At 49.0% G+C, this 27,018-nt stretch overlaps 2 protein-coding genes across 4 annotated transcripts in view; one reads left to right on the forward strand and one right to left on the reverse strand.

Annotated features, from left to right (window-relative positions):
* The first annotated feature begins 6,245 nt into the window (after positions 1-6,245).
* LOC121149866 (mitochondrial import receptor subunit TOM7 homolog) lies at positions 6,246-6,429 on the forward strand. Its single transcript, XM_040970511.1, has one exon. The coding sequence runs from the start codon at positions 6,246-6,248 to the stop codon at positions 6,411-6,413; it is 168 nt and encodes a 55-aa protein (XP_040826445.1). The 3' UTR covers positions 6,414-6,429.
* Positions 6,430-12,934: 6,505 nt separating this feature from the next.
* Positions 12,935-27,018, reverse strand: part of SHLD2 (shieldin complex subunit 2) — a 60,896-nt gene continuing 46,812 nt past the window's right edge. For all 3 annotated transcript variants that reach the window (XM_040970475.1, XM_040970472.1, XM_040970474.1), the window contains exons 4-9: positions 26,018-26,212; positions 25,593-25,727; positions 22,394-22,600; positions 17,540-17,768; positions 14,202-14,317; positions 12,935-13,272 (exon numbers count right to left, since the gene is read on the reverse strand). In XM_040970475.1, the coding sequence (XP_040826409.1) occupies positions 13,031-13,272; positions 14,202-14,317; positions 17,540-17,768; positions 22,394-22,600; positions 25,593-25,727; positions 26,018-26,212 (1,124 nt within the window). In that variant the 3' untranslated portion in view covers positions 12,935-13,030. The remainder of the gene's footprint in view (positions 13,273-14,201; positions 14,318-17,539; positions 17,769-22,393; positions 22,601-25,592; positions 25,728-26,017; positions 26,213-27,018) is intronic.

The following is a 27,018-nucleotide window of genomic DNA, read 5'->3' on the forward strand; positions in this document are numbered from 1 at the left end:
GCTCTGAGCACCAATGCCTGACACAGAGGCCTTGTCCACAGTCTCAGCATGAATCTGGGGGAGTGAAGGAAGAAATGGGGGAGCTCTAAGCTCCCAGGGCAGAGCAAAGCACTGGTCCCATAGCCCAGCCTGGGGAAATGAGGAGTATGCGTTAGCCCCTCCTCCCACAGCTGTTTCCGCCTCCAACGACCTTAAGGAGCAAGGTCCGGAAACAGGAAGCAGAGAGCCAGAGCTGAGGCCAGCCCTGGGTGGCCCCTCCATCATGTGGAAGTGGGACAGTGGACAGGCAGGGAGCTCATACAGGGTTGGGGGCTCCCAGCCTGCTTCGTGGGCACCTCTTCAGGCAGCGGGTTTCTGGGGCTTTGCACAGGTCTCTCAGTGGGCCAGAGAAGAATGGGGGAGCAGGGGTAGGGTCAGATCCTACCACAAACTGAGTGGGCCAGGAACCCTCTTCAACTCAGTTTTCTTGTCTGAGGGAAGGGCCTGGATTGGAAGTTGAGAGGCCGGGACTCAAAGTGTCACCCATAAAGGATGTTGGCATAGCAGGTGGCCGCTCCACCTGTTATCTCACAGCGCCAGCCCCATGAAACCCATTTTCCAGCTGAGCAGACTGAGACTCAGCAAGTAAAACAACAGGTGCAGAAGTAGGAAAAAAATAGGACAGGAATTAGATGCCAAGGACTGGACTTGTTCTCCAACATCCCCTGTCACAGGCAGATGAAGACGTGGGGGGGGGGGGTTGATATGGATTCACCAGTGGTGAACTGCATGTCTCCCCCTGGCCTTTCTCCCTCCTATCCCTGGCAGTCAGCTCTTCTTGTTAGAGCACTCTGAGGCCACATCACTTCTTTACCACCTGTCTGTCATCTCCCCACCCTCTCCTCCCACGTCACTGGCTATGCCATTTGTGGTACCCACTTCCTTTGAAGGCTGAGACAGGGTGCCCCCTGAGCAGTGGAGTGGGTCCAGAGCCCATGAACTCCTGCCTAGCCCCTCCAGTTATAAGACCAGGAAGTGCCTCTACCTCCCTCAAGCCCCATACCAGTCCTGCCTGGAGTGAGGATCTGCTGGGCCAGGTGGATCCACCTGCTTTAACCAGCAGAGCCAGCATGGAGGTGCTCCCACCTGCCCTGGCCTGGCCTGCTAGAACCTCCCAGCCCCTTTGTGGCAGGAGAGGCACGTGAGCTGGGGCCCTCAACCCTGACCTGTATAAGCTCGCAGAGGACAACAGTGGTGGCCACCTCCTAATCTCTGGAGCTCTGATTCTCCCTGGAATACCAGCAGGAAGCTGAGAGGCTGGTCGTGGGCTTGATTAAGGCATAGCAGCTGTGGGTCCCCTTAGAGACCTCAGAGCCCTGGGTGAAGCTGCACCTGCAACTGGATGAGCCATTCTTGTGCAATCTAATCTAACCAACCGCAAATCTGCCAACTCCCGGTTATATGAACACTTCGTATTCCAAGTACAGCACTACCTGGAGCAAGCAGCATGTAGAGCCCACTGCTGCTGGAAAGGGAGGGCTTTGTGCATCCTGGCCACCTACAGGGCCACCTGTCTGTCATCTCCAGCTGGCATGAAGGAGGAGCGAAGGTGCCCAGACCCATGGCAAGGGCAAGAGACTTGGCAAAGGGATGCTCGGAAGGCTGGGCTGTTCCAGTCGTGGCAGCTAGGAGAAGCCAAAGAGAAGGCATACTTTTAGAGCACCAACTGGGTGCCAGGCCCTAGCCCAGGGGACTCAGGAGCATCCGGAGCAGTCTGGGATTCTGGCAATGTTGCTTGTAAAAAGTGGAGGCCAGATCTTCCCGCTAATACACATACACACACAGTCCCCAGCTGCCCAGGGCAGGGATGGTGCCTTTGCTCAGGGCCTGGATGTGAAAAGGTTGACAGGGAACTGAGCCAGGCCCAGGGAGGCCTGGGAACCTCGGCAGGTGACTGTAGGTCCTTCAGAGAGGCCAGCAGTTGCGCACGTGTTTTCTCCCCTTCAGCCTCTTTGGACACAGGGGAGGGCTGGCCTGGGATGTGGTCCTGGGGCTGCCCTGTGGAGGCTGTGGCAAGCGTGCCTGGTTCGAGGACCTCAGGAACCCAGGTCACAGCTCTGGGGACCTGCAGGGTCCCATGTCACACTTGTGACCTCTGGACTCAACTCTCCCACCTCCACCGTAGTGGTGCTCCAACCAGACCTCACCCTCTCTGTGCTCTGAGGTGGGGAGAGAAGGGGGGTGGTAAGAGGAGAGGACCAATGGGAGTTGGTCCTGAGCTGTAAACAGATGTTCTGATTGGCCAGTTATTTGGAGGTTGTGTTACTCGGAAGGTCTGGGTTAGGGCCCAGGATTGCAATTTTAGCGAGGCCTCAGGGACTGCCAGCTGCTACAGGTTTCCGCACCACACTGCACAGGGCAAAGCAGCTGCTACATTGTCGCTCCTCCTCCTCAAGGATGTCTGGTTTGGGGGTGTATACGTCCCTGCTCGAGACCACCCTCGCCTAAAGCACTTGCATCCAAAACCACACCTCCCCCACCAACGGCCAGGTGTCCAACTGGAGCATCACCCAAGGGTGCTCAAGTTCTCTGTGTAGCATGTGCACAGGCACCAGCTCCTGGGCCAGGGGCTGTTCCCACTAAAGCAGGAGCCCCTGGCAGGTGACTGCCTCTGCATCATCTGGAGAGACCTCGAGGCTGAGAGCCTGGAGGTGAGGGCCAAGGTCACCAGCTGTATGCCGGTCTATGCAACTTTATGCCAGCAGCCACAGCATCAGCCCCCTGCCCACTGCACAGGCACACACCCACACCCCAACACTGCCACAAGATCAGCCCAGGTCCAAGCTGCACATGGGACCAGTGGGGAACGGACCTGCTCCGTGAGAGCATGGGGACAGCTGAGCTCTTTCTCCACAGTCTGCAAGTGGAGCCACTGGGAAAATCCACATTTAGATTCCCACCCAGGCTTTGAAAGGCGATATCACAGACACCAGTCCAGAGAAGGAGTCACCTGCCACCTGGCTCCTCCTGGTCCAGCACCTGCCGGGGGGACCAGTCTGGGACACTTCCCCCTCCACTCGCAGCCTCCCTCGGAGATTGGGGGCCTTCAGTTCTGCCTCAGCCGCAGTGGCTGCCTGGACTGCCTGAGTTCATTCTGCGTGCCAGAGGCCTCCTGCTGCAGGGAGATGGGGAGCTTGTCAGTAAGTCACTTCCCTCTTCCCACTCCCCTACGTGGCAGCTGGCGCTTGAACTCTGCCCTGCCTAGCCAACACCCCTTCCTGGAGTGCTCTCCTCCCAAGGGGCCCTACCCTCAGGGGAGCTCAGAGTTCAGATATTCCCTGTCGGAATCCCACCCCCAAACAGCACGCATCCCCACCCCAAGAGGGGGACGTCTGCGCAGTGAGGCCATGGTCTGGTGGCCTAGGGCAGCCTGAGCCACCATAAGCAGACTGCTGGGCTTCAGAGGCAGAGGAGGTTAAAGGAGCCAAACTCCTCCCATCCATGACCTTCCACTGATCAGCCCCAATTTCCTCTGGCCACGCCCTCTGCCCTCAGTGGCTGGTTTTATCAGAACTGGGGGGCCCTGGAGCCTTGGTTTGGGCACACTGCCTTCCCAACCAGGCTTTCGAGTAGCCATGGGGGCTGGGTCCCTCCCCAGGGGCGTGCCCTTGTCCCTCTCTGGTGAACCACAGCAAATTAGTCAAGCGCAAGGATATTTCGGCTGAACCAGGCACCACGAAAAGTGTGCACAATGAGACTCTCAGCTTTCAGGCCAGTGTCAGACTGACTGTGTTGCAGACCGTGCGTGGGTCGGTGAGGAGGTAGGTCGCAAGGCAGGGGAGGAGTGCCGGGTGATGCTGCGGGGTGCTGGGGGTGAGGGTGCACGTAGGGGTATGACTTCTATACTCAGGACCTTAACAGGTCCCCTTCTTCCCCTGCAGAGAGCCGCCTGCTAGGCCATGCGGTAGTGGGCACACCAGCATCAGAGAACTGGGACACTGGGATACAATGTTTGGCCAGCCCAAGGAGCTGGTGATGTGCTGGCATGCCCCATGCCACACCACCGAGGCCTGACCCCGCTCCAGGACTGTGTGCCCAGTCCTCGCCCGCATGCACACTGCAGCTCCCCCATGCAGAGATACCTCAGCCAGCATGTCACTGAGCAGCTGAGCCAGCGACATGCTGGACAGAGAGAAAGGGGCAGCCCCGACCCGGCTGGGCCCACCCACGCGTCCCCCCAGGCAACGCCCTGCTGGGTGCTGGTGTGACTGTACAACACTCCCTGGGAGTGCAGGGTGAACGCAGAAAGAGGAATGAAGTGAGGAAGGAAGGAGGGAAGAGAGGCAGGCTGGCTGGCAGCAGCGAACATTAGGAGCTGTGCTCCTTGAACTTCACCTCTGACCTCTCGCAAGTACAAACAAAAGCCGGGCCTCCAGGGCTGCCTGTACACAAGATGTCTCCTTGTTCCTTCTCCTTCATGCCACGGTTACATTTGCCACCTAAAACACACGCAGCCGTAGCTTCAAATTGCGCAGATGGAGCAGAAATTGTGCATTTGGAAAGCAAGCCACTGAGATAGGAGTCTCCTCTGGGGTCCCTGGACAAGACGTGGCAACTGCACTTGTGACCCAAGGGGACCAGGACCTTTCTGGGTCACTTGGAAAAACTGTTTAAGTGTCCTCTCTGCAGAACCAGGGCATACTTGTGCCAGACTCAACCCTGCAAAAACTAAACGGCAAGAAATGAACAGGCTCTCCACTCTGCGGGGGAAAGACGGGGAGCTGGCCTAGGTTGTCTCAAATCCTCTGCATGTCTATGAAATATCTTAAGTATTTAAAATTTGATTTATTTTATTTGAAAGGCAGAATTACAAAGAGAGAGAGAGAGAGAGAGAGAGAGCGCTTCTGTTTGCTAGTTCACTCCCCAAACGACTGCAACACCAAGAGTTTAGTTGACCTGGAGCAGAGAGCCAGAAGCTTCTTTGGGGTCTCCCTTGTGGGTGCAGGCGCCCAAGGATGTGGGCCATCCTTTGCTACTTTCCCAGGCCATAAAAAGGGAGCTGCATGGAGAGTTAAGCAGCCAGCACAGGTACCCATATGGGAGTCAAGTGCCACAGGTGGAGTTTTAGCCTACTAAGCCAGGGTACAGATTACATCCCCCTGTTTCTTTAGGTCTCTTAAAAATTTTCTGAACTGGGTCTGGCGTGATAGCCTAGTGGTTAAAGTCCTCACCTTGAACGCAGCAGGTCCCACATGGGTACCCATTCTAACCCCGGCGGCCCCGCTTCCCATCCAGCTCCCTGCTTGTGGCCTGGGAAAGCAATCGAGGGCGGCCCAAAGCCTTGGGACCCTGCACCTGCGTGGGAGACCTGGAAGAGCTCCTGGTTCCTGGCTTCGGAATAGCTCAGTTCCAGCCATTGCAATCACTTGGGGAGTGAAATCAGACAGAAGATCCTCTCTGTCTCTCCTCCTCTCTGTATATCCACCTTTCCAATAAAAATAAAATAAATCTTAAAAAAATGAATTTTATTTTCAGCCAAATACTCTTGTATGCATTTCATATATTTATGCTTAGGTGTTTTTTGTTTGTTTTTGTTTTGTTTTGTTTTTTATTGCTAATATAAAGATTCTATGGGAGCCTGCTGCTGTGGCACAGCAAATTAATTCCCATATAGGCACCAGTTCAAGTCCCAACTGCTCCACTTCTGGTGCAGCTCCCTGCTTATGCTCCTGGGAAAGCAGTGAAGGATGGCTCAAGTCCTTGGGCCCTGCAGCCCTGTAGGAAGTGCCTGGCTCCTGGCTTTGGATTAGCCAGCTCTAGCCGTTACATCCATTTAGAGAATGAACCAGATGAAGATCTCTCTCTCAGTCTCTGCATCTCTCCTTCTGTATAACTTGGCCTTTCCAACAAAAATACATAAATCTTAAATTAAAAAAAAAAAAGAAAGAAAGCTTTTATTGGGGTTGACACATTGGTTCAAATAGCCACTCCTCTGCCTATAAGCTCCAGCTTCCAATATGAGCACCGATTTGTGTCCTGGCTGCTCCACTTCCCATCCAGCTCCCTGCTTTTGGCCTGGGAAGTAGTTGAGCATGGGCCAAAGCCTTGGGACCCTGCACACATATGGGAGACCTAGAAGAAACTCCTGGATTCAGACTGGCTCAGCTCCGGCCTTTGCGGCCGCTTGGGGAGTGAAGATCTTTCCGTCTCTCCTCTTTACGATTTTTTTTTTAAAGCCTTTTGCTTCACACCGCCTTGCCATCGTCATGGGGAAGCTGAGCCAAGGGGCCAAGCAGCGGCTGCAGCAGCTCTTCAAACGCGGCCACTTTACCATCCACTGCGGAACTGTTTCTCTCATGGTCTACCTGGGTTTTAAGAGGGGTGCAGACCCCAGAACGCCTGAACCAACTGTTTTGGGCCAAATTTGGGGATAAAGGAGTTTCTTCATCTGGACTCAGAAGCAGTAATCAGACAAGTGCAATGTGTGCTCTGGCTGGCATAGGAGCTGGTATACCGTTCAGTCACCAGATGATGGCACGATGTGGCACAGGGCTCTCCCATGATGCATCTGTGGCAGAATGGAACTTCTACTGACTTGTTTATGATAGATTGGTGAAAATAAAATTTTTCAGATGTACCTGAAGTACAGGGTACCAAAAACTCAAGGTAAGTGCTACCAAATTCTTTTTTTTAATTCTTTTAAAATTTTTATTGGAAAGGCAGATATACAGAGAGGAGGAGGAGAGAGAGAGGAAGATCTCCATCTGATGGTTCATTCTTCAAGTAGTCACGATGGCCGGAGCTGTGCTGATCCAAAGCCAGGAGCCTGAAGCCTCTTCCAGGTCTCCCACATGGGTGCAGGGTCCCAAGGCTTTGGGCTGTCCTCGGCTGCTTTCCCAGGCCACAAGCAGGGAGCTGGATGGGAAGGAGGGCTGCCGTGATTAGAACCGGCGCCCATATGGGATCCTGGCATGTTCACAAGGTGAGGACTTTAACCTCTAGGCTATTGTGCTGGGCCTGAAAATAAATATTTTAACAACAAAAAAGCCGTTTCCTTGAAATCATAAGCAGTGTTTAAATTGTGTAAGACAATTTTCAGTTTTCCTTTTATTTTTTTAAGATTTATTGATTTATTTGGCAAGGAAGCATTTTCATGGCAAGGAAGAGAGCCTGAGCGCTCATGCCTGTGCAGTCTAACCCCAGGCACCGCCCTAACGGGATCCTCACCAACTGCTGTGCTGACTTACCCCGCCTTGCCCCGTGGGTCCTGGACACCACTGTCATCTCCTTCGTGTCATGCCCTGGCCCCTCACTGCCCTCTCCAAGGGACTGAATGGGTTTGTTAGTCTTACATTTGGTGTGGTTCAAGGCTAACTGTGGTGGAGCTGTGCAGGGACCAAGGACCTCATGGCCAGCCAGGAGGCAGAGGGGCAGAGACTCACAGACGTCCTCTGTCGGGTCTCCCCCTAGAATCCCAATCTAAGCACTTTCCAAAGGCCCATCAGACACTTGATCAGATTCAATTTCATCCATAGCATGCTAAACCTCTGCTTGTGGTGCTGGCATCCCATACAGATGCCACTTCGAGTCCTAGATGCTCCACTTCTGATTCAGGTCCCTGCTAATGGCCTGGGAAAGCAGCAGAAGATGGTCCAAGTCCTTGGGCCCCTGCACCCAAGTGGGAGACCTGAAAGAAGTTCCAGGTTCCTTCAACCCTGGCCATTGCAGCCATTTAGGGAGTGAATTGGCAGGACAGAAATTCTGTCTTTCCTTCACTCTGTAAATCTGCCTTTAAAAAAAAAAATGGTCCATCTCTAATCCTTGGGCCTTTTGTGGATATGTAAACAATTCCCCAGAGATGCAGGTCCTGCTGAGCTATTCAAGTGTGGCCTCGAGGGAGGAGTCCCTGGCTATAGGGTCTGAAGGCTACTGCTGAGGACAAGGCCACCATGAGGACAAGGCTTTTGTTGCACAGCCATTTGCCAGGGATGTTACATTCTTTACTGGAATTCATGGGGGAGTCTCAGGCATCCTGCTGTTGTAGTGATGAGAGGAGACAATGGTTTTCTCACCCAAGTCCCTAAATCCAGCAGAACTACCCTGGGGCCTTGTTCACAGACTGCCTGGGGAGCTCTCACTTCCAGAAAGCTGCAATCAAGATCCAAGATCCCAGCAGCAAGATCCTTGCCTGCTGAGCCAAGATGTAGGACAAAACAGGCTTGCCTGACCCAGGAACTGGGACAGTAGTCAAAGCAGCCACGTGGGCCTTTGGGGACAGCAACAGAGATCCACAGGGGAGCAGCTGGGCACCCGCCTGGCACTGTCCCAGACCCTACTGGGCTGCTGGAGCTGGAGGGAGCAGGAGAGGAAGCCCTGATGCCACGGACCCACTGCTGCAGGCACGGGCGGGGGCTGGGGGAGAAGGGGACGCTCCAAGCTGACCGGAGCCAGGAGGTGAGGCACCAGAGACTGCACATGACATTTTAAGTGCTGGGAAGAGCCATGTTTGTAAACAGGAGTCACTGGGACAAACTGTCACCTAACAGCAACCGAAACCCCACAGTACTTGCCCTGGATATTGTCCCAAGGGTAGGAAGAAGCCACCTGCCCAGCACATTTGAACAGACAACCAGAAACACAGGCAGTGACAGTCCCTTAGCCTGGCTCTTTCAACACGCTGGCTCTGCCATCATACAGGGGCCTGTGCTAGCTGCCTGTGGTAGGGTTTGCTGACTGATGAACTTCCAGGAAGTGGGTGAATGGATGCTGGATGGAATATGGTGGGGGCATTGTGTGGTGTGTCTGGGGAACCTATCAGAATGGGCTGAGGGCTGAGGGCTGAGGGTGGGGCCAGGCTGGCCAGGTAGGGCATTGCACTGTGATCAGGGCTTCATATCCGGTCCCAAGTTGCAGCCATGACCTCTCACTGTGCCTCTACCACCCCCCACTGGTCAGCTTCCCACCCAGCTCTCTACCTGCGGCCTGGAAGAGCAGAGGAGGTCTTTGGACTTTTGCATCCACATGGGAGACCCGGAAGACGCTCCTGGCTTCAAATTGGCTCAGCTTCAGCTGCTGCAGCCTCTTGGAGAGTAAACCAGCAGCATATGATATATCTCTCCTTCTCTGTAACAGTTTCCAATAGAGAAAGAGAGGGAGAGAGAGAATGAATTCCCTTGGAGGGCTCACATTGCCTGGGCAAACTGTATATTAAAATTCTGGCCACAGTTGAAAGAGAAGAGCTGATAGGATGCTAATTTTTTTAAAGATTTATTATTTATTGGAAAGTCAGGTATACAGAGAGGAGGAGAGACAGAGAGGAAGATCTTCTGTCCGATGATTCACTCCCCAAGTGAGCGCAACAGCCGATCTGAAGCCAGGATCCAGGAACGTCTTCTGGGTCTCCCACATGGGTACAGGGTCCCAAGGCTTTGGGCTGTCCTCGACTGCTTTCCCAGGCCACAAGCAGGGAGCTGGATGGGAAGTGGAGCTGTCGGGATTAGAACCGGCACCCATATGGGATCCCGGTGTGTTCAAGGTGAGGACTTTAGCCACTAGGCCACTCCGCCGGGCCCCAGTATGCTATTTTGACTTGAATTTTATCACCCAGGAGAGAAACCAATGTGAGAAACCTAGCATGTTTTTGAATCCCTATCTCTGTCGACACTAGATGGAGCAGTTGTTTCTCTACCCCTTTAGGAAACCTCAGCAAACCTTTGCACCAACCCCGTTGTCACCAGGCCCTGGGAAGAAACTCATCAATGAAGGCCTTGGTTGACCTTTCTTCCCTGTCAGGTCTACACAGCAAAATGTCCTTGTGTATGTACACATTTCCACACCCGTGTGCTTCTGCACAGAACTCTCGAGGTTCATTCCTAGGGAAGCCAAGTTTAAAAATTCTGTGTTCAAGCAGTGGCGTGGATGTCTTTGTCCTCCAACCACATGGCTGTGGCTGGGAGTACCTGTACCGGCCCAGACTTCCTGCTGGGGATCCTAGCTCCCCGTGCAATGCTACTAGGCAGGGGGAGGGTCCTGGGCTTGTGGGCTGCCAGAGTGCCAACTGGTACCAGGCTCCACCTGTTGGCCTCCTGTGGCAAGCTCTGGGGTCTCAAGGGTATGGAATTACTGTCTAGGGACATCCATGGATAAGACCACTGTACATGCAGTTGAGGAATGGATCCTGAAGGACACAAAGCAACAGGGCCACTGTACCTGCAAGTGAGAGGACTGAAACCTGGTGGCTTGGAGGGGAGAGACCTGAAGATATTTTTGGGTCAGAGCGATGCACCAGCCCACATGGGAGTCCTGGGTTGGGCTTGTTAGCATGGAACATGGCTGACCACTATACACCAGCGCACATGCAAGCTATGGCTGGGGACCTGTATGGCAGGGCTGGATCCCAGTACCTGACAGTGAATGTCATTCAGGGGATGGGTCACATTAGACTGGACCATGACACCAACCAGCACGCAAGAAAACCAGGTTCAGGAGTGGATTCTGTGTGGGATATGTGGGCCCAGCCTTATGGAAATACAAGTCCTACTGGGATGGCAATGGGCTGAGCTAGCCGTGACCATGGAACTCACCGATGCTCACTGGTACTAGGGCTGGGAGTATGCAGGGCAGGTCCAGACTGCAGCACCTGCATGAGAACCCTAAATCAGAGTGTGGGGTGGGCTGGGCCACACCAGCTCATACAAAGCCCAGGACAGATCATGTTGGGTAAGGGCCAAGCACCTGCTGGCATACGTGAGATCTAGGTCTGGGAATGGCCTGAGTGGGGGAACCTGGGAAACTCCCCTGGTGGGGCATAGCTCCCACTGATGAGCATGTGGTTTAGGCCTGGGTGTTGGGCAGGCTGGGCAAGGTAGCTCCATCCACTGGCAAGTGCGTGAGTTGGTTTTGGAAGAGAGCAGACCAGGTGGGGCAGAGCAAACCATAGCCCACTGGCAGGTGCAAAAACCAGGATGGAGTGCAGGTCGTGCCAGGATAGGCTGCCACAGCTAATGGTACACCTGTTGGTGGGTGTCTCTCAGGATTCATTCCTTGCCTACATGTACAGTGGCCTTATCCATGAATGTCCCTTATCCAGCGCTGTCTGAGATCCGTCCTTAGCATGGTTGCTGTGGACAGAGGAAATTCTTGAACCTTGGGCTTGGCCCCTCCCCCCCAACCTAGCAATGTTGCATGGGGAGCTAGGATCCCCAGCAGGAATCCTGTGCCGGCATGGGTACCCCCAGCCACCCATGCCACACAGCTGCTCAGCCTTACTTGATGAATTAAGTTATTTTCAGGCAATATTACTAATCTGTTCACACTGAACATGCTTCAACCCAACCAAACTTACAACCCAAGGGTTTAGACCCAGCCCTGTGACCCTATTTTCTACAAGCTTCTCTCCTTGGCAGAATGAAAACAACTGCAAGATGCTTGCTGGGAATCTCAGGAAGGCACTCAAATGTGAGACATGAACTAATTTATGAGTTGAAATATGACATTATGTCATTTATTTTCAATGTATTTTAAGGAAGGAAATGCTGGTCTCGTGTACTTTTAAACATAGGCTTTTACAAACAAATCCGTTATTATGTTCAGCTATAATCAAGAAAATCATTTCAGGCCCAGTAAGATGGCTCAATTGGCTGATCCTCCTCCTGCACATGCAGGGATCCCATGCTGGGGCTGCTTCATGTCCCGGCTGCTCCACCTCCTGTCTAGCTCCCTGCCTGTGGCCTGGAAAAGCAGTCAAGGACAGCCCAAACTCTTGGTACCTGTGTAGGAGATCCGAGGAAGTTCCTCGCTCCTGGCTTCAGATTGGTTTAGCTCTAGCAGTTGTGGCCACTTGGAGAGATCTTTCTGTCTGGAAGATCTTTCTGTCTTTCCTGTTCTCTGTAAATTTTCCTTTTGGGCCTGGTGTGGTAGCCTAGTAGCTTAAGTCCTTGCTTTGCACACAGCAGGATCCCATATGGTACCAGTTTGTATCCCTGCTGCTCCACTTCCCATCCAGCTCCCTGCTTGTGGCCTGGGAAAGCAGTCGAGGACAGCCCAAAGCCTTGGGACCCTGCACCCGCATGGGAGACCTGGAGGACCCGGAAGAGGCTCTTGACTGCTGGCTTCATTCAGATCTGCTCAGCTCCAGCTGTTGTGGCTGCTTGAGGAGTGAACCAGTGGATGGAAGATCTTTCTCTCAGTAGCTCCTGCTCTCTGTATATTTGCCTTTCCAATAAAATAATCTTTATAAAAATCTGCCTTTCAGGTAGGAATAAATAAATCTTAAAAAAATCATTTCACGTAGAATTCACAATATATGAAGAATGAACAGACCAAAGACTCTCTTTCCCCCTAACACTTTGCCTTAAATTAAAACAAACAAAAAACACAACATACAACTCCAAAACATGAGTGAGGGAAAGCACCGAGGGTGCATGAACACAGCAGGGAAGTGATTTCTGAGCACACGTCTGGCCCGTGTGTGGATGCTCATCTTTGGGGTAGTGCCTGGAATGTAACGGATAAACAGTGAACAAGTGTGTGGGCCTTGGCCTCCTACGGGTCTGCTCCCTGACTCCTCCGCTGCTGGATCACTGCTCAAAGGAAAGGAAGGGGCCGGGGCTGGTGCTATGGCACAGCAGGCTAAGTACGCCTCTCCCTATGGTGTCAGTGTCCTCTATGGGTCCCAGTTCGAGTCCTAGTGGCCCCTCTTCCCATCCAGCTCCCTGCTTGTGGCCTGGGAAAGCAGTAAAGAATAGCCCAAGGCCTTGGGAGCCTGCACCTGTGTGAGGGATCCAGAAGAAGCTTCTCTCTCCTGGCTTTGAATAGGTTCAGCTCCGGCCACTGGGATCATTTGGGGGAGTGAACCAGTGGACGAAAGATCTCTCTTTGTAATTCTGTCCTTCAAATAAAAATAAAATATATATTTCTTAAAACATATATTTTAAACTTCATGAAATTTTCATAGAAAAATAGTTTTATTTAACACAATCCTGTTTTTAAAATATATTTGTTTAAAAGTTAAAAACCCAGTCAATTCATTTGCTTCAGGAGACAGGTCATCTCAGCGCGCCCTCCTTGAAGGGCCGCCGTGTCTTCTCGAGGCGTCAGAAAGGGCCGAGGTGCCAGGCACCATGCTGCCGGGGTGGAAGTCCAGCAGGGAGAAGTCCTGTTGCAGCGGGAAGCTGTTTTCATCTAACACGAAAAGGCTCTGAATCTTCAACACGCAAGGCTCCGCGCTGGCAGCCAGCAGGGAGTGCAGCAGGTCTGCGGCGACCATCCCATAGGTGACCTCGGACGAGGGTACTGAGGAAGGTGAAGACACAGACAAGCACTCAACATGCGGCTGGACACACACACACACACACACACACACACTGCTTCCCGGCTCCTTGTGTCTCAACCACACTTCCAAGTTCTTTCCCAGATCTCTATTTCCATTTCCCACTTACTGACAGTCACGTACATTGACAGCTGCACAAGAAAAGCAGGTGCAGGTGATACGCTGTTCAGACAGAAAACGGCTCCTGTCACAGCACAGCTACCAGCTTCCTAAAACAACACGCTGTTGGGGTTGGGGCTGTGGTATGTTAGGTTAAGCCTCTGCCTGCCACACAGGGACAGGGAACCAGCCTGGCACAGCCCCGGTCACTGTGGCTATCTGAGGAGTGAACTGGTGGGCAGAAGATTCTCTGTCTCTTTTCTCTAACTTTGCCTTTCAAACAAAAAGTACAAGTTTTTTAAGAACAAGTAGAGTATCTTCATTTTGTTCTTAGCCACTCACTATCTCTGGCAGGATGAGCTACGATCTAACAAATCCTCTGACAACAGGCTATGTTCACACACATGAAGTCACATGACCGTTTACTCTGCCAGTACAAAAGCTAGGTCCTGGTGTTTCTGCTGACCCACTGAAAGTCGAACGTACACTTGGGAGCTTCCCTTAGTTCATGTACTAGTTACACTATCCTCCTGTGAATTAAAAAATCTAGACAGAAGCTGCTTTCATTTACAGCAGCTCCAGGATGCCGCCTCCACTCCTGAACTAAGGGTGCTGCCCTAAGAAGCTCTCAGTGCTGTGATGCTCAGTACCCATCACTCACTCAAGGCAGCCTGGCCCGACCCCACCCTGCCCCAAGCAAGCCCTTGGCAGTGCCATGCTCAGTACCCATCACTCAGTCAAGGCAGCCCCGGCCCCAGCCCGGCCAAGCCCTTGGCAGTGCCATGCTCAGTACCTATTACTCGGTCAAGGCAGTCTGGGGAGATGTTGAGCAGAATCTTCTCCATCAGCTCCGAGCCAACATGGACATGAATCTTATAGTTTCCGTCAGCCACGGTCATCAAGGCTGGCCTGTCAGACAGTGGAGAACAGAACTAAGACATCGAGTGACAGCAGGGGCGCTTCGCCCACAGAGCTACAGTTGGCTCCCTGACTTGCCCCTGTCACTCTGCTATGGTTCTGGGTCCTTCCCTCCAAGCTTTCTTCCTGTATCCATCCACAACTTTAACAACCACAAACACCTATGATGCCCCATGGATCTGCTAGGTTCTGTGGATGTACTAGTGACCAGTCCAGCTCCTTCACTCCAGGAACTTCAGTTTTTAGTGCAAAATAAAAAAAAAAGATGCTTTTTTAAAAGATTTTTTTTTCTTTACTAATAAGTCAGATATACAGAGAGGAGAGACAGAGAGGAAGATCTTGCATCTGCTGATTCCCTCCCCAGTTGGCTACAATGGCCAGAGCAGAGCCAATATGAAGCTGGGAGCCCAGGGCCTCTTCTGGGTCTCCCATGCGGGTGCAGGGTCCCAAGGCTTTGGGCCGTCCTTGACTGCTTTCCCAGGCCACAAACAGGGAGCTGGATAGGAAGTGGAACAGTCAGGACATGAACCAGCACCGATATAGGATTCCGGGGTGTGCAAGGCGAGGACTTTAGCCACTAGGCTATCGTGCCGAGCCCAGAAAATACACTATTTTTTTTTTAAAAAAAGATTTATTTATTTTTTATTACAAAGTCAGATGTACAGAGAGGAGGAGAGACAGAGAGGAAGATCTTCCGTGTCTGATGATTCACTCCCCAAGAGAGCACAACGGCTGGAGCTGTGCTGATCCGGAGACAGGAGCCAGGAGCCAGGAACTTCCTTCAGGTCTCCCACATGGGTGCAGGGTCCCAAGGCTTTGGGCTGTCCTCGACTGCTTTCCCAGGCCACAAGCAGGGAGCTGGATGGGAAGTAGAGCTGTTGGAATTAGAACCAGCGCCCATATAGGATCCCAGTGCATTCAAGGCGAGGACTAAGCTGCTAGGCCATGCCGTCGGGCCCCAGAAAATACACTTTTAATGGGGTGCCAAGATGGTTCAATTGAGAAAGGGTAGACTTTTCAAAAAGTCATTTTGGGACAACTGGTTGAACTTGCATTAAAAAAAAAAGATTTATTTTACTCATTTGAAAAGCAGAGTTAGAAGGAGAAAGAGAGAGAGAGAAAGAGATCTTCCTTCCATTGGGTCACTTTCCAAATGGCTCCAGTTGCTGGGGCTTGGGCTAGACCAAAGCCAGGAGGCTGGAGCTTCCTCTGGATCTCCCACTCATTCACTTGACCCTCCTCTGCTGCTTTCCCAGGCATATTAGCAGGGAGCTGGATCAGAAGCTGAGCAGCTGGGACTTGAATCAGCGCCCGTATGGAAAGCCAGAGTCTCAGGTGGTAGCTTTACCCCCTACTCCACATGCTGGTCCTCCTTCCTCTGCTTTCAACTCAATTTCCTGTTAACATGAACGCTGGAAGGCAGCAGATGATGGTGCAAGCACTTAGGTCTCCCTAAACACGGGAGACCAATGGAGTTCCTGGCTCCAGACCAGCCTGTCTCAGCCCCAGGTGGTGCAGACATTTGGGTAGCAGATCAGCAGATGCACTCTCTCTGTCTTTCAAATAAATAAAAATAAACTTAGAACAAAAAAGGAAGAACTAGTCAAATAGGTGTTGAATGTAACTTGGAGTAAATTAGAGAAGTTAAAGAAGTAGCGATGGACGAGGAGTCATTAAAACCGCTGCCTTCCTGGAAGCAGTGTCAGTGGCAGGAAAGAAGTAGTATGAGCTGAATGACTGAGCGGGAACATGTACAACATGGAAGTCGCTTATCACACTTCTGAGGGGTGTGAGCACTTGATGAGGACTCCATTTTTATTACTATGCTATATATCATGCATCTTAGTTCAAATTTCTTTTCCATAAACGCAAACTTTCAAAGCACTAGGAAAATTAATTCATGCACTTGTAACATAAATATATATAAAGAGAAATAAGGCCCATGAGTTAAGACTCTATTCTTATTCTTGAAATACATCACAATGATGTAATGAATATATGTGCATTCGGCTTTTACACCACAGTATTTAGAAAACATTGTGCTACTTCGTAAATAAAGCATGTAATCTACTAGGTAAAAATAAATTATCCACAACTGTGAATATTTGATATCTGAGAAATAATGAGTTTTTCACTGAATTTGTTAGCAATTTTATTGAATACTGATTTTTCTGTCTTTATTCTCTATGATAAAGGTAAGAAAACTGCAGTACATTATGTTCAAACATCTAATTGTCTTCCACAACCCAGGTAAGATCATGTAACATCTCTAATCTTTTTTAAGATTATTTTTATTGGAGAGGCATATTTATATAGAGACAACAGGCAGGTTCACTCCCCAAATGTCCACAATAACAGGAAATGGACCTGTCTAAAACCAGGGGCCTGGAGCTTCTCTCAGGTCTCAAGTGGGTGCAAGGGCGCAAGGACTTGAGCCATCCCTTGCTGCTTTTACCAGGACTTGAATCAGCGTACATAGGGATGCCAGAGCCACAGGCAGAGGCTTGACTGGCTATACAGAGCCAACACCTACATCTTTAACCTTTGAATTCTGATCATATGGTAAGTGGGTAAATGAGTTATTTATGAACCATTTAAATCTCACTTCAAGATTTAAGCCAAGTAAAAAATTTTTTTAGTGTGTCTAACAGTTTGAAAACAGTAAAGTCAGCCCAGCGTGATAGCTCAGTTGGTTAATCCTCCCCTTGCAAGCACCGAGATCCTATATGGGTGCTGATTCATGTCCCTGCTTTTCAACTTCCCATCTAGCTCCTTGCTTATTATGGCTGGGAAAGCAGTAGAGCATGGCCCAAAAGCCTTGAGGATCTGTACCTATGTGGGAGACCCAGAAGAAACTCCTGGCTCCTGTTTTATGATCAGCTCGACTCCAGCCACTGTAGCCAGCTGGGGAGGGAACCAGCAGATGGAAGACCTCTCTGGTTCTCCCCTCTGCAAATATACCTTCCCAATAAAAGTGAACACATCTTAAAAAAAAAAAAAGAAAGAAAAGAAAAGAGTAAAATCTTCCTCAGTTCCTGCTTTAATTTTTTTTTTTTTTGCTTTCCTAAATCGTTATTTGTTACTCAGGAAGTATAGTTTTTTTCTCTCAGAATAGCTCCACTTTGCTGTTGTAAGAAAATAAGGGTTGACCTACTAAACTTGCTAGTCATTTCTCGTCCTATACCATCACATGAGCGTGCGTCACTGCCTTACCTGTAGTACACCTTCTTCGTCGTGCACGGCAAGCAGGTAAAACACTGCTTGTAGATCCTGTTCTCATCTCTCTCTAGTGCCAAGGCGCACTTGGCACAGCCGGTGTATGTGAGCTGGGGAAGACAAGAGAAGACCCTGTGCAGGGACGTGAGCGCATTCAGGGTGACTGTCTCAGCTGCTGCGCCAGGAAACACCAGCTCTAAAACCCGGGCTTTTATCAGGCTCACTCCTAGACAAGGCAGACACAAAGGAACACACTAAATTCGGGCCCCAAACCAATAGGTTACACTGTGTGAAAGCCGCTTTTTATTCCTATTTTCCTGCCTGCTACCACTGATGCTCTCGTGTACGTTAAGCAGCTCTGAGACTCCTGGTTTCCTAAAAAGCTTCATTGATGACTCAGCAGAACCTCTGTCAATGGCTCCCCACCCATTAAACAGACACTATCTGGGATGTGCCAGACAAGCTTTCCTAATCAGTCTCCGTCAATGAAAGACTGGTCTACAGGAGCTTATCTGAACATCACTCTCCCTTCCTCTCCATTTTTAACTTCAAATCTCTCTCAGCCTTCAGATGTGCTTCTTGTCCTGTGGGCACTAGAGCGTTCCAGGGCAACACCTCATCCTGCTGGTCTCAGAGTACAATGGAGGCTCTGCTGCTCTCACCTCTCCTTCCAGTGCCCAAGACGGCTCATCACCTCTTCCAGCCATGCCCTGCACCCCAGGTTAGCAGGAGCGGGCAGCAGCTGTGTAATGACCCACCACAGAAACGCTGCATTACAGCAACACCATCAAGGAAGGAATTCCATCAGTTTGGAAGATGGTTATCATTGTTCCAGTACTGTGTAAATGTACATGCCTCTTTAAGAGAAGCAAATGGGGGCTCAGCGCAGTAGCACAGTGGCTAAAGTCCTCACTTTGCATGCGCCGGGATCCCATATGGGTGCCAGTTCTAATTCCGGTGGCCCCACTTCCCATCTAGCTCCCTGCTTGTGGCCTGGGAAAGCAGTTGAGGACGGCCCAAAGCCTTAGCTCTCTACAAGGAGGCAGAGCCTGTCTTAGCATCCCTCCGGCTGCTGGTAAGCAAGCAGCCCATGATTTCTGAAAGCACCCCCAGCTTCATCCCCAAGCCAGAGGGGCCATGCGCTTGGCACCATTATTCATCAGTACTGCAGCCTCCTACTCGGGTGCCAGCCATGCGGTTATTTTATGTTTAAATCTAAGCTGGGCTCACTAGCTGAACTATATGATCTGGCTATTCCAGCAGGTGTCTGGAAAACAGTAACATTATCATCTGGCACTTGACTGAGGAAGAAGAGACTGGCCTCTTGCTTACATCCTCAGATATAATAAAAAATTTTTGATCTCTATTCCTGATTTCTGGCACAAAATTCTTAAGACCCTTTGATAAAAGTGAGATGACTGGTAACTGGAGGGGGGGGGCAGGGTCAGGAAAACCACAGGAGGATTAGAGGGTTTGAACTTGCATCGCCTCCTCCCTTCCTCCTGGGACAAGGGGCTGGAGACTGAGTTAAGTACCACTGGCCAGTGTCTCAACCATGCCTGCTTCCTGGAATCCTGATAAAACCCTAGGTGGCAGGGTCTGCAGAGCGGCTGGGGTGGTGAGCACAGCTGTGGGCTGAGGGGAGGAGCAATGGGAAAGGGCACAGCACGCGCTGCTCAGTCCGGTGCACCATTCCAGCAAACGGTCACCGCCCAAAGGAGACTGTGGCAACTCCCAATTCTGTGGAGAAGTCAGACAAAAATGTGGACATCTGGCCACTCAAACTCTTCAACCTGACAAGTCAGACACCACCTTTGGGTGTGTGTTCTCAGAAGTACACTGAACTGTGGGACACCCAGCTGGAGTCTGGGAAATTGGGTAACTGGTTGTTGGTGTGGGAAAGAAATCTGGCGTCAGCAGTGTAGCAATTGACACAGTTCATACTCGTGAACAACATAAGAAGCCTATCAAATGCATGACTCAACAATTCAGGAGACATTGAACAATGGACGGCAGGAGAGTGATCCCAGGCGACGGGAGATGAGAGCCGTAAGCCCTGTGATGGCCGCGGCTCACAGACCAGTTTCTGCCTACACTACTGACTGGGAAGCAGACTCCAGCCGGAGCCGGCAGTTCCTCTACGCTCAGATAGAGACAAGTGTGGAGTTTAGAAGGCTGACGTGGCGGGGAGTTCTCAGCAGAGGGCACAGGGCAGCTGGGAGATGCAGCCAGCCAGGACTCTGCAGAGTGCAGCTGAGTATTGTCTAGCAGCCAAGGGCAGAACTGCCCATCAGGAGCAGACAATGAGAAAGCACCCATATCGATGACCTCAATTTCTAGGTTTCATAGGTAATGAGAAAAGGTCGGGGCTGGCACTGCGGCGTATCATCTGCCTGCGGCACCAGCATGCCGTACCGCCTCTGGTGTGTGTGCCAGCTGCTCTACTTCAGATTCAGCCCCTTGCCTGTGGCCTAGGCAAGCTGCACAGGATGCCTCAGGTCCTCAGGCCACTGCACCTACATGGGAGACCTGGAGGAAGTTCCCGGCTCCCGCCTTGGTATTGGCTCAGCTTTGATTGCTGCAGCTATCTGGGGAGTGAACCAGCCAATGGAGGATCTCCGTGTACCTCTCTTGTCTTTCAAATTTAAAAAAGTAACAAATACTTAAAAATTTTTTTAAAAGTGAATTCCAAGTAAGCAGGAGGAAATGATAAAGATCACAGCAAAAATCAATACAGTAGGAAAGATAAAAATAGAGAAAAAACAGTAAAACCAAATGGCAGTTATTTGATAAGATCAATGAAACTGATAAAACCAACTACATTAATCAGAAAAAAAGAAAGAAAGAAAGAAGACACAAAGTGCCAGTATCAGGTAATAACAGTACCACTACAGACTCCACAGGTATTAAAAAGGATAACAACATAATATTATAACTGAAACGGCACCACAGTTTTGTGGCTAAGTCAACAGGCTTGAAGAAATGATTCCATTTCTTGAAGGCTGCTAACTACCAAGCTCGCTGATGTGCGGAGCACAGACACCTGGACAGCATTCCAAGCTGCAAATGACATCTGCTGTCGTTTCAACTCGGAATCAGCATCTTTTTCTGTCTGTCTCATTATAAAGCCCCAGTGAAACCTGCTTCCTACTAAAATCGTATATTCATCAAGTGATTTTGCTAACTGCCGCTTTCTCTCTTCATTCAAAAGTCTATGGCATTTTGAACACTAAGTGAATTTATTAAAAAAGATTTATTTTTATTTCAAAGTCAGATATACAGAGAGGAGGAGAGAGAGAGAGGAAAATTTTCCGTCTAATGGTTCATTCCCCAAATGAATGCAAGGACTGGAGCTGAGCTGATCCAAAGCCAGGAGCCAGGAACTTCCTCCAGTTCCCCCAGGTGGGTGCAGGGTCCCAAGGCTTTGGGCCGCCCTCAATTGCTTTCCCAGGCCACAAGCAGGGAGCTGGATGGGAAGTGGGGCTGCCAGGATTAGAACCGGTGCCCATATGGGCTCCCAGGGTGTTAGGTGAGGACTTTAGGTGATATACTATCATGCTGGACCCAAGTGTACTTTTTTTTACTTCACTCAAGAAAAATTACTTTAGGGCCTAGTGAGGTAGCCTAGAAGCTAAAGTCCTTGCCTTGCACACATTAGGGTTCCATATGGGTACCAGTTCGTATGCCTGCTGCTCCACTTCCCTTCCAGCTCCCTGCTTGTGGTCTGGGAAAGCAGTAGAGGATGGTCCAGAAGAAGCTCCTGGCTTCAGATCAGCTCAGCTCTGGTCACTGTGGCCACTTGGGCAGTGAACCAATGGACAGAAGATCTGTCTCTCTGTAAAGCTGACTTTCCAATTAAAAAAAATCCATTCTCTGATAATGATGTGCCTGGAAAAGCAGCAGAGGATGGCCCAAATCCCTGGACCCCTACTATCAACGTGGAAAACCTAGCTCCCGGTTTAAGCAAGGCCAGGCCTGTCACTCGGCAGGTGAACCAACAGAAGATCTCTTTTACTCACTCTGTCACTCCCCACACCTTCTCACTCCTTAACTCTGCCTTTCAAATAAACAAACACATCTTTTTAAAAAGTCATCACCAACGGCATTTTCCCTTTGGTATACTTTTTTTTTAAGGTTTATTTATATATTTTTTTTGGAAAGGCAGTTTTGCAGAGAGAAGCAGTAACATACATCTTTTGTCCACTGGTTCACTCCCCAAGTGGCCGCAACAGCTGGAGCTGAGCTGACCTGAATCCAGAAGCCTTTTCCAGGTCTTCCATGTGGGTGCAGGGTCCCAAGGCCCCAGGCCATCCTCCGCTGCTTTTCCAGGCCACAAGCAGGGAACTGGATGGAAAGTGGAGCAGCCGGAACACTAACCAGTGCCAACACAGGATCCCGGTACCTGGAGGTGGAGGATCAGCCAGCTGGTATGCTTCTAAGGGATGAATTCTGTCTACACTCACCACACAGGGTTTGGGAAGTATGCCATTACATTCACAAAGCAGTAAATAAAGGTCACATGGTTTATTTTCACAACTGTGTCTAGATGATAGCCAACTGATTTCCTAAGATGTTTATCTCAACAGCGACTCCAGTGAAGGTCAGCCTTTTTCTATTTCAGACTTACCAGAGGATGAGCTGCTGGCAACTATATACCAAAAAGCATTTTAATTGATCCCTAATACTTAGAAATTAACCTCAGAGGACCAGAGGCAGGAAGCTAAGAAGTTGCTAATATCTGGGCCAGCTGTTTGCAAGAATTTACACTTCATTTTAATATTCAACTATACAAATGAAAGCTTCTTTGCATATATTAAAACTAGCAACATTTTAAGTATATAAAAATCTTACCTGAATGCTTATCTTGTAGCTGAGTTGCTAAGTCTGACAGCTTCAAAAAGGAGGGTGTGCGTTTTTGAAATTTTTCTTTGAATGTAATCGCCCTTACATCATCATCAAAGAAGCACTCACAGGATGACCAGGGTGTGGTATGCAGTTCCAGGCTTTCTAGTACACAATTACGCTGAACAAAAAGATATTTAAATTCCCAAATACAATCTTAAACAAAAACAGATAAAAACAAAAAGTCACCAAAAAGGAAAAAGTCTAGGTTCAAAACCAGATGAAATACACTGGTCTGATTATATCAGTTAAACACAAATTCTGTTACTAAAGAATTTGAGTATCAACAGAGAAAACATGTGGCGTTGTTGTTAAAGCCTCTGTCTGTGATGCCAGCATCCATTGAGGGCACTGAGTCCTAGCTACTCCACTTCCAATCCAGCTCCTGCTAATGGACTGCGAAAAGCAGTGGAAGATGGCCCAAGTGTTTGGGCCCCTGCCACCTACATAGCAGACTCAGATGAAGCTTCTGGCTCCTGCCTGGCCCAGGGCTCCCAAGCCACATGCAGGGAGCTGGATGGGAAGTGGAGCAGCCAGGACACAAACCAGTGCCCATATGGGATCCCGGTGAGTTCAAGGTGAGGGTTTCAGCCACCTAGCCATTGTGCTGGGCCCAAGGAGAGGTCTTCTAACACTAATTTTTCTGATAGCAACAACTCTGGTTGTAGTTCCTTACTTACTTCAGACCATAAATCTAACTCACTTTACTAATTCACCTCTTTAGTGGATTCTGTTGGGTTTTTTTCCCAGTGCAAAATTGTCAAACAAATCAGGTAATCATCAGCACATCATTACACAGAACTACAGCAGAGATAATCCAAGTTGCTACATAATAGCCAATTATTATTTTTAAAGTAGCTTTCTTATTTTATTGCAGAATGTATATAAGAAATCACAGACATTAAGTAAATAAATAAAAGCAGCTATAATCTCAACATTCTAAAATGAAATAAGCATTAATGCTCTTGCGGACAACCTATTTTTTGATTTTTTTTATAAAGATTTATTTATTGGAGGGGCAAAATTTTACTGAGAAAAAGATCTTTCATCTGTTGGTTCGCTCCACAAGTGGCCACAATGGCGAGTTGAGCTGATCTGAAGCCAAGAGCCAGGAGTTTCTTCTGGGTCTCCCACGTGGGTGCAGGGTCCCAAGGCCTTGGGCTGTCCTTGAATGCTTTTCCAGGCCACAAGCAGGGAGCTGGATGGGAAGTGGGACAGCCAGGGCATGAACAGACACCCATTTGGGATCCTGGACCATGCAAGGCGAGGACCTTAGCCACTAGTCTACCACACTGGGCCCCCTATTTTGGATTTATCTGAGTTTTACTAACTGTGTCAAATATATGTTTTTAGGCCACTAAGTGTCATTCTAAGTATCTTTAAAAATTACAACATATAACACACACATATGTGTACTATATTAAAACTACAGCAACAAATCAAAATCTTAAATTATACTAATTCTCTACTTTGGGATTCCATTTTTAAATTTAACTTTATTATTATTATTACTAACCATACTATTTGAAAGTATAAACACTTTTGTAAATGATCTTTAGAAATTTAAATTCCCCCCTAAAAAGGTATTATCTTTGGGAACTGAATTGGAAACCATAATTTTTAAATGCTGGCTAAAAATAAATAAATAGATGAACCAAAAAAATCACACCTTAATACGTGCATCAGTAAGTTTCCAATAGTAAGCACACCAGAATCATTAAAAGATTGTGACGTCTCTTTTACTAACCACGTAACTGAGAACCTTAGATGTCCGCAGTGAGCAGCACGTGGCCCGCCTGCCCGCAGCCCCAGCGCCCTCTGACCCACACTTCTGTTCAGCATGCTCCAGACTCGTGCCCCTGGCCGTGACACGCAGGTCAATGATCATGGCTGCTTACCATCAATACATGTTTGCCAGATTTCCTAACTGAACAAATACCTGCCGCTGTTTAATCCCAACTTAAAAGTCAGAAGTCAGACTTCTCATGAATCCTAAGTTACAAGCTATTAATGATTAAGGGAAACAATGTGACAGACCCTACCCTGCATGACTACTGGGTCCGTAGGAGTTTGGGAAGAGACATTAATGTCTTCAGGTAAAATGTGATGGGCCATGCCATGAATCAATCTTTAATTTCGCAGGTAAAATGACGTAAATCCACTAACCAAACTATCCTTCACTGTTAAAAGAGGATATCACAATATAAAAAATGAGACATCATAATCTTTTACTAGAATGTCAACTAAATTTAATTCATTATACCACAAATCATTTAGTTTTAAAATATAACCATGGGTCATATTTTAAATACTAATTTGCGATGGGTGGCTAACAGTGAGTACTTTTAAAACAATTTGAGGGGCCAATGCCAGGGCCTAGTAGGCTAAGCCTCTGCCTATGGTACCAGCATCATGTATAGGTGCAGGTTCGAGTCCTGGTGGCTCCACTTCTCATTCAGCCCCATGATTATGGCCTGGGAAAGGATGGCTCAAGTCTTTGGGTTCCTGTGTCCATGTGGGAAACCTAGAAGAAGCTCTAGGCTCATGGCTTCGGAAAGGCCCATGCCCAGCCATTGTGACCACATGGGGAGTGAACCAGCAGGTGGACTATCTCTCTGCAACTATGCCCTTCAACAAAATAAAATTAAATCTTAAAAAAAAAAAACCTAGAGGTGAGACAAAATGAAGTTTTTAAACTTTGGAACAAAACCACAAAACCCTGAAACATTGTAATTTTTGAGCAGCAACTGTGAGTAACTGTGATTTGAAAGTTGATGTACTCTGCTAATACTTGATCAGAGAGCAACTCATTTTTTGAGAGTGCTATGCCTGAAAAAAAAAATCGGGAATTTTCCCAGAGCTAGATTTTCAAAAAGCACTATTTGAAGGAGACCAAATTTTAACTGAAAAGGTAAAGTGGTAGACATGTGAATAAACAGAAGCCTTTACTCTGACACCATTAATTATAAAACAGGTTTTAGACAACCGAATTGTTACAGAAGGCATAAAATGACAGAAAAGTGGCAGAAGACTCAATCATGGTCACTTGGACTCCAACTGTTGTCTCACCTCTTACTATCTCTTCACCCCAGGAACATAAGCATTAATCATTGACCAAACATAAATAGGCTGTTTTTGGTGTGTTTACCTTTTTTCCTTTGAAGCTGAGGGTACCACGCTGCCCCAGGACCCCACAACACCAGCACGTACTGTTGACCCGGGGTCTGTTCCACTGTTAACACAACCTTCCTTTGCGTCTGTCCTCTGTAACTGTAGGAAGCCTCTGGGAAGGGAGAAGAGAATCTGACCTGATGTGACAATCACCCTTCAGCATCTGCACCCCCCACGGATGCCAAAATCCACGGGTGAGAACAGTGGAGGATTTGGGTAAACCTATGCACTTCCTTCCACACACTTCAGTCTTCTCTAAATTGCCCAGAAAATTCAATGGAGAGTACATGCTGCGTACAGGGTTGTTACACTATCTTGTTCAGGGAATAACGCCAAGGAAAGGAGTGCGTCCACAGTCAGTATCCCTGAAACCTGAAAGGAAGGAGGTCGTCAAGTGCTTACCTGTAAGTACTGTGACATCCACAACTCTCACCACTGCATGGACCAGCGTATCAGACTGGAGCTGCTCCAATTCTACGGACTCTATGCAGTTCACCCTCTGAGGCCGTCTGTGAGGTAGGTCTCTGAGATAGGGATGTTTTGTAGACACATATGCCAGTAAGTCTCTAAGTACAACATCACTAACAACACTGGAATCTAAGGAAGAAACACACACACACACACGGACAAAGGATAGCACCATTATATTTTCCTGACAACATACAGTATTTTCTTAGAGCTGTATTTTATGTTATACGTGTTGATTATATACAAAACCTGACTCCGTCTCTATAAAACAGGTAGCTTGCTCTTGAATCAATTTAGATGTGAAAACAAAGCTTGATACTCCTAATCACTGGAAGCAATCACTATTCTCTAAATAAACTTGCTGTGTCCCCTAACTTCTTCTCTCTTGGGTTAATAATCTTATTTCTCCTCCAATTAACCCAGCTGAAAACTCCCCTATTGTCTTAACTCCCCCAGTCCCTCCCTAAGGTCCCTGCAGTCTGATGGGATCCTGTCTCCTGCACGTCAGACACCAGGACGCCTGCCCAAGGCCCCAGCACCTCACACCCGCCAGACTCCACAGACTGCCAACTGCGTCTCTCCCTACACCCCGTCCTCCTTCCCTTCTCGGCGCCTCATGCCCACCACGTTCAGCTGGGTGCAGGGCTGCCAGCCTCCTTGCTCCCCACCCAGACGCCACACAGAACCACCACCTCAGTAGCCCACAGTGAACCCCCTCCCCGGATCTCTCAGAGATTTTTATCTCCAACTCTCATCTGGCATTTGAGCAGGTGCTACACCAGCTTCTCTTGGTTAGAAGACTTGTGAATTAATTCCTCAGTCCTTATGTTATTTAAAGGCCTTTTTCTCCTTTCCTTCTCCATTTCTTCTCATTTTTAAAAATCAGGTATACTTACAACATACACATATATATTTACACATATATTATATGCATA

Source organism: Ochotona curzoniae, unplaced genomic scaffold (genome assembly GCF_017591425.1).
Source record: "Ochotona curzoniae isolate NIBS_2020 unplaced genomic scaffold, NIBS_Ocur_1.0 scaffold_4763, whole genome shotgun sequence".
NCBI classification, from domain to species: Eukaryota; Metazoa; Chordata; class Mammalia; order Lagomorpha; family Ochotonidae; genus Ochotona; species Ochotona curzoniae.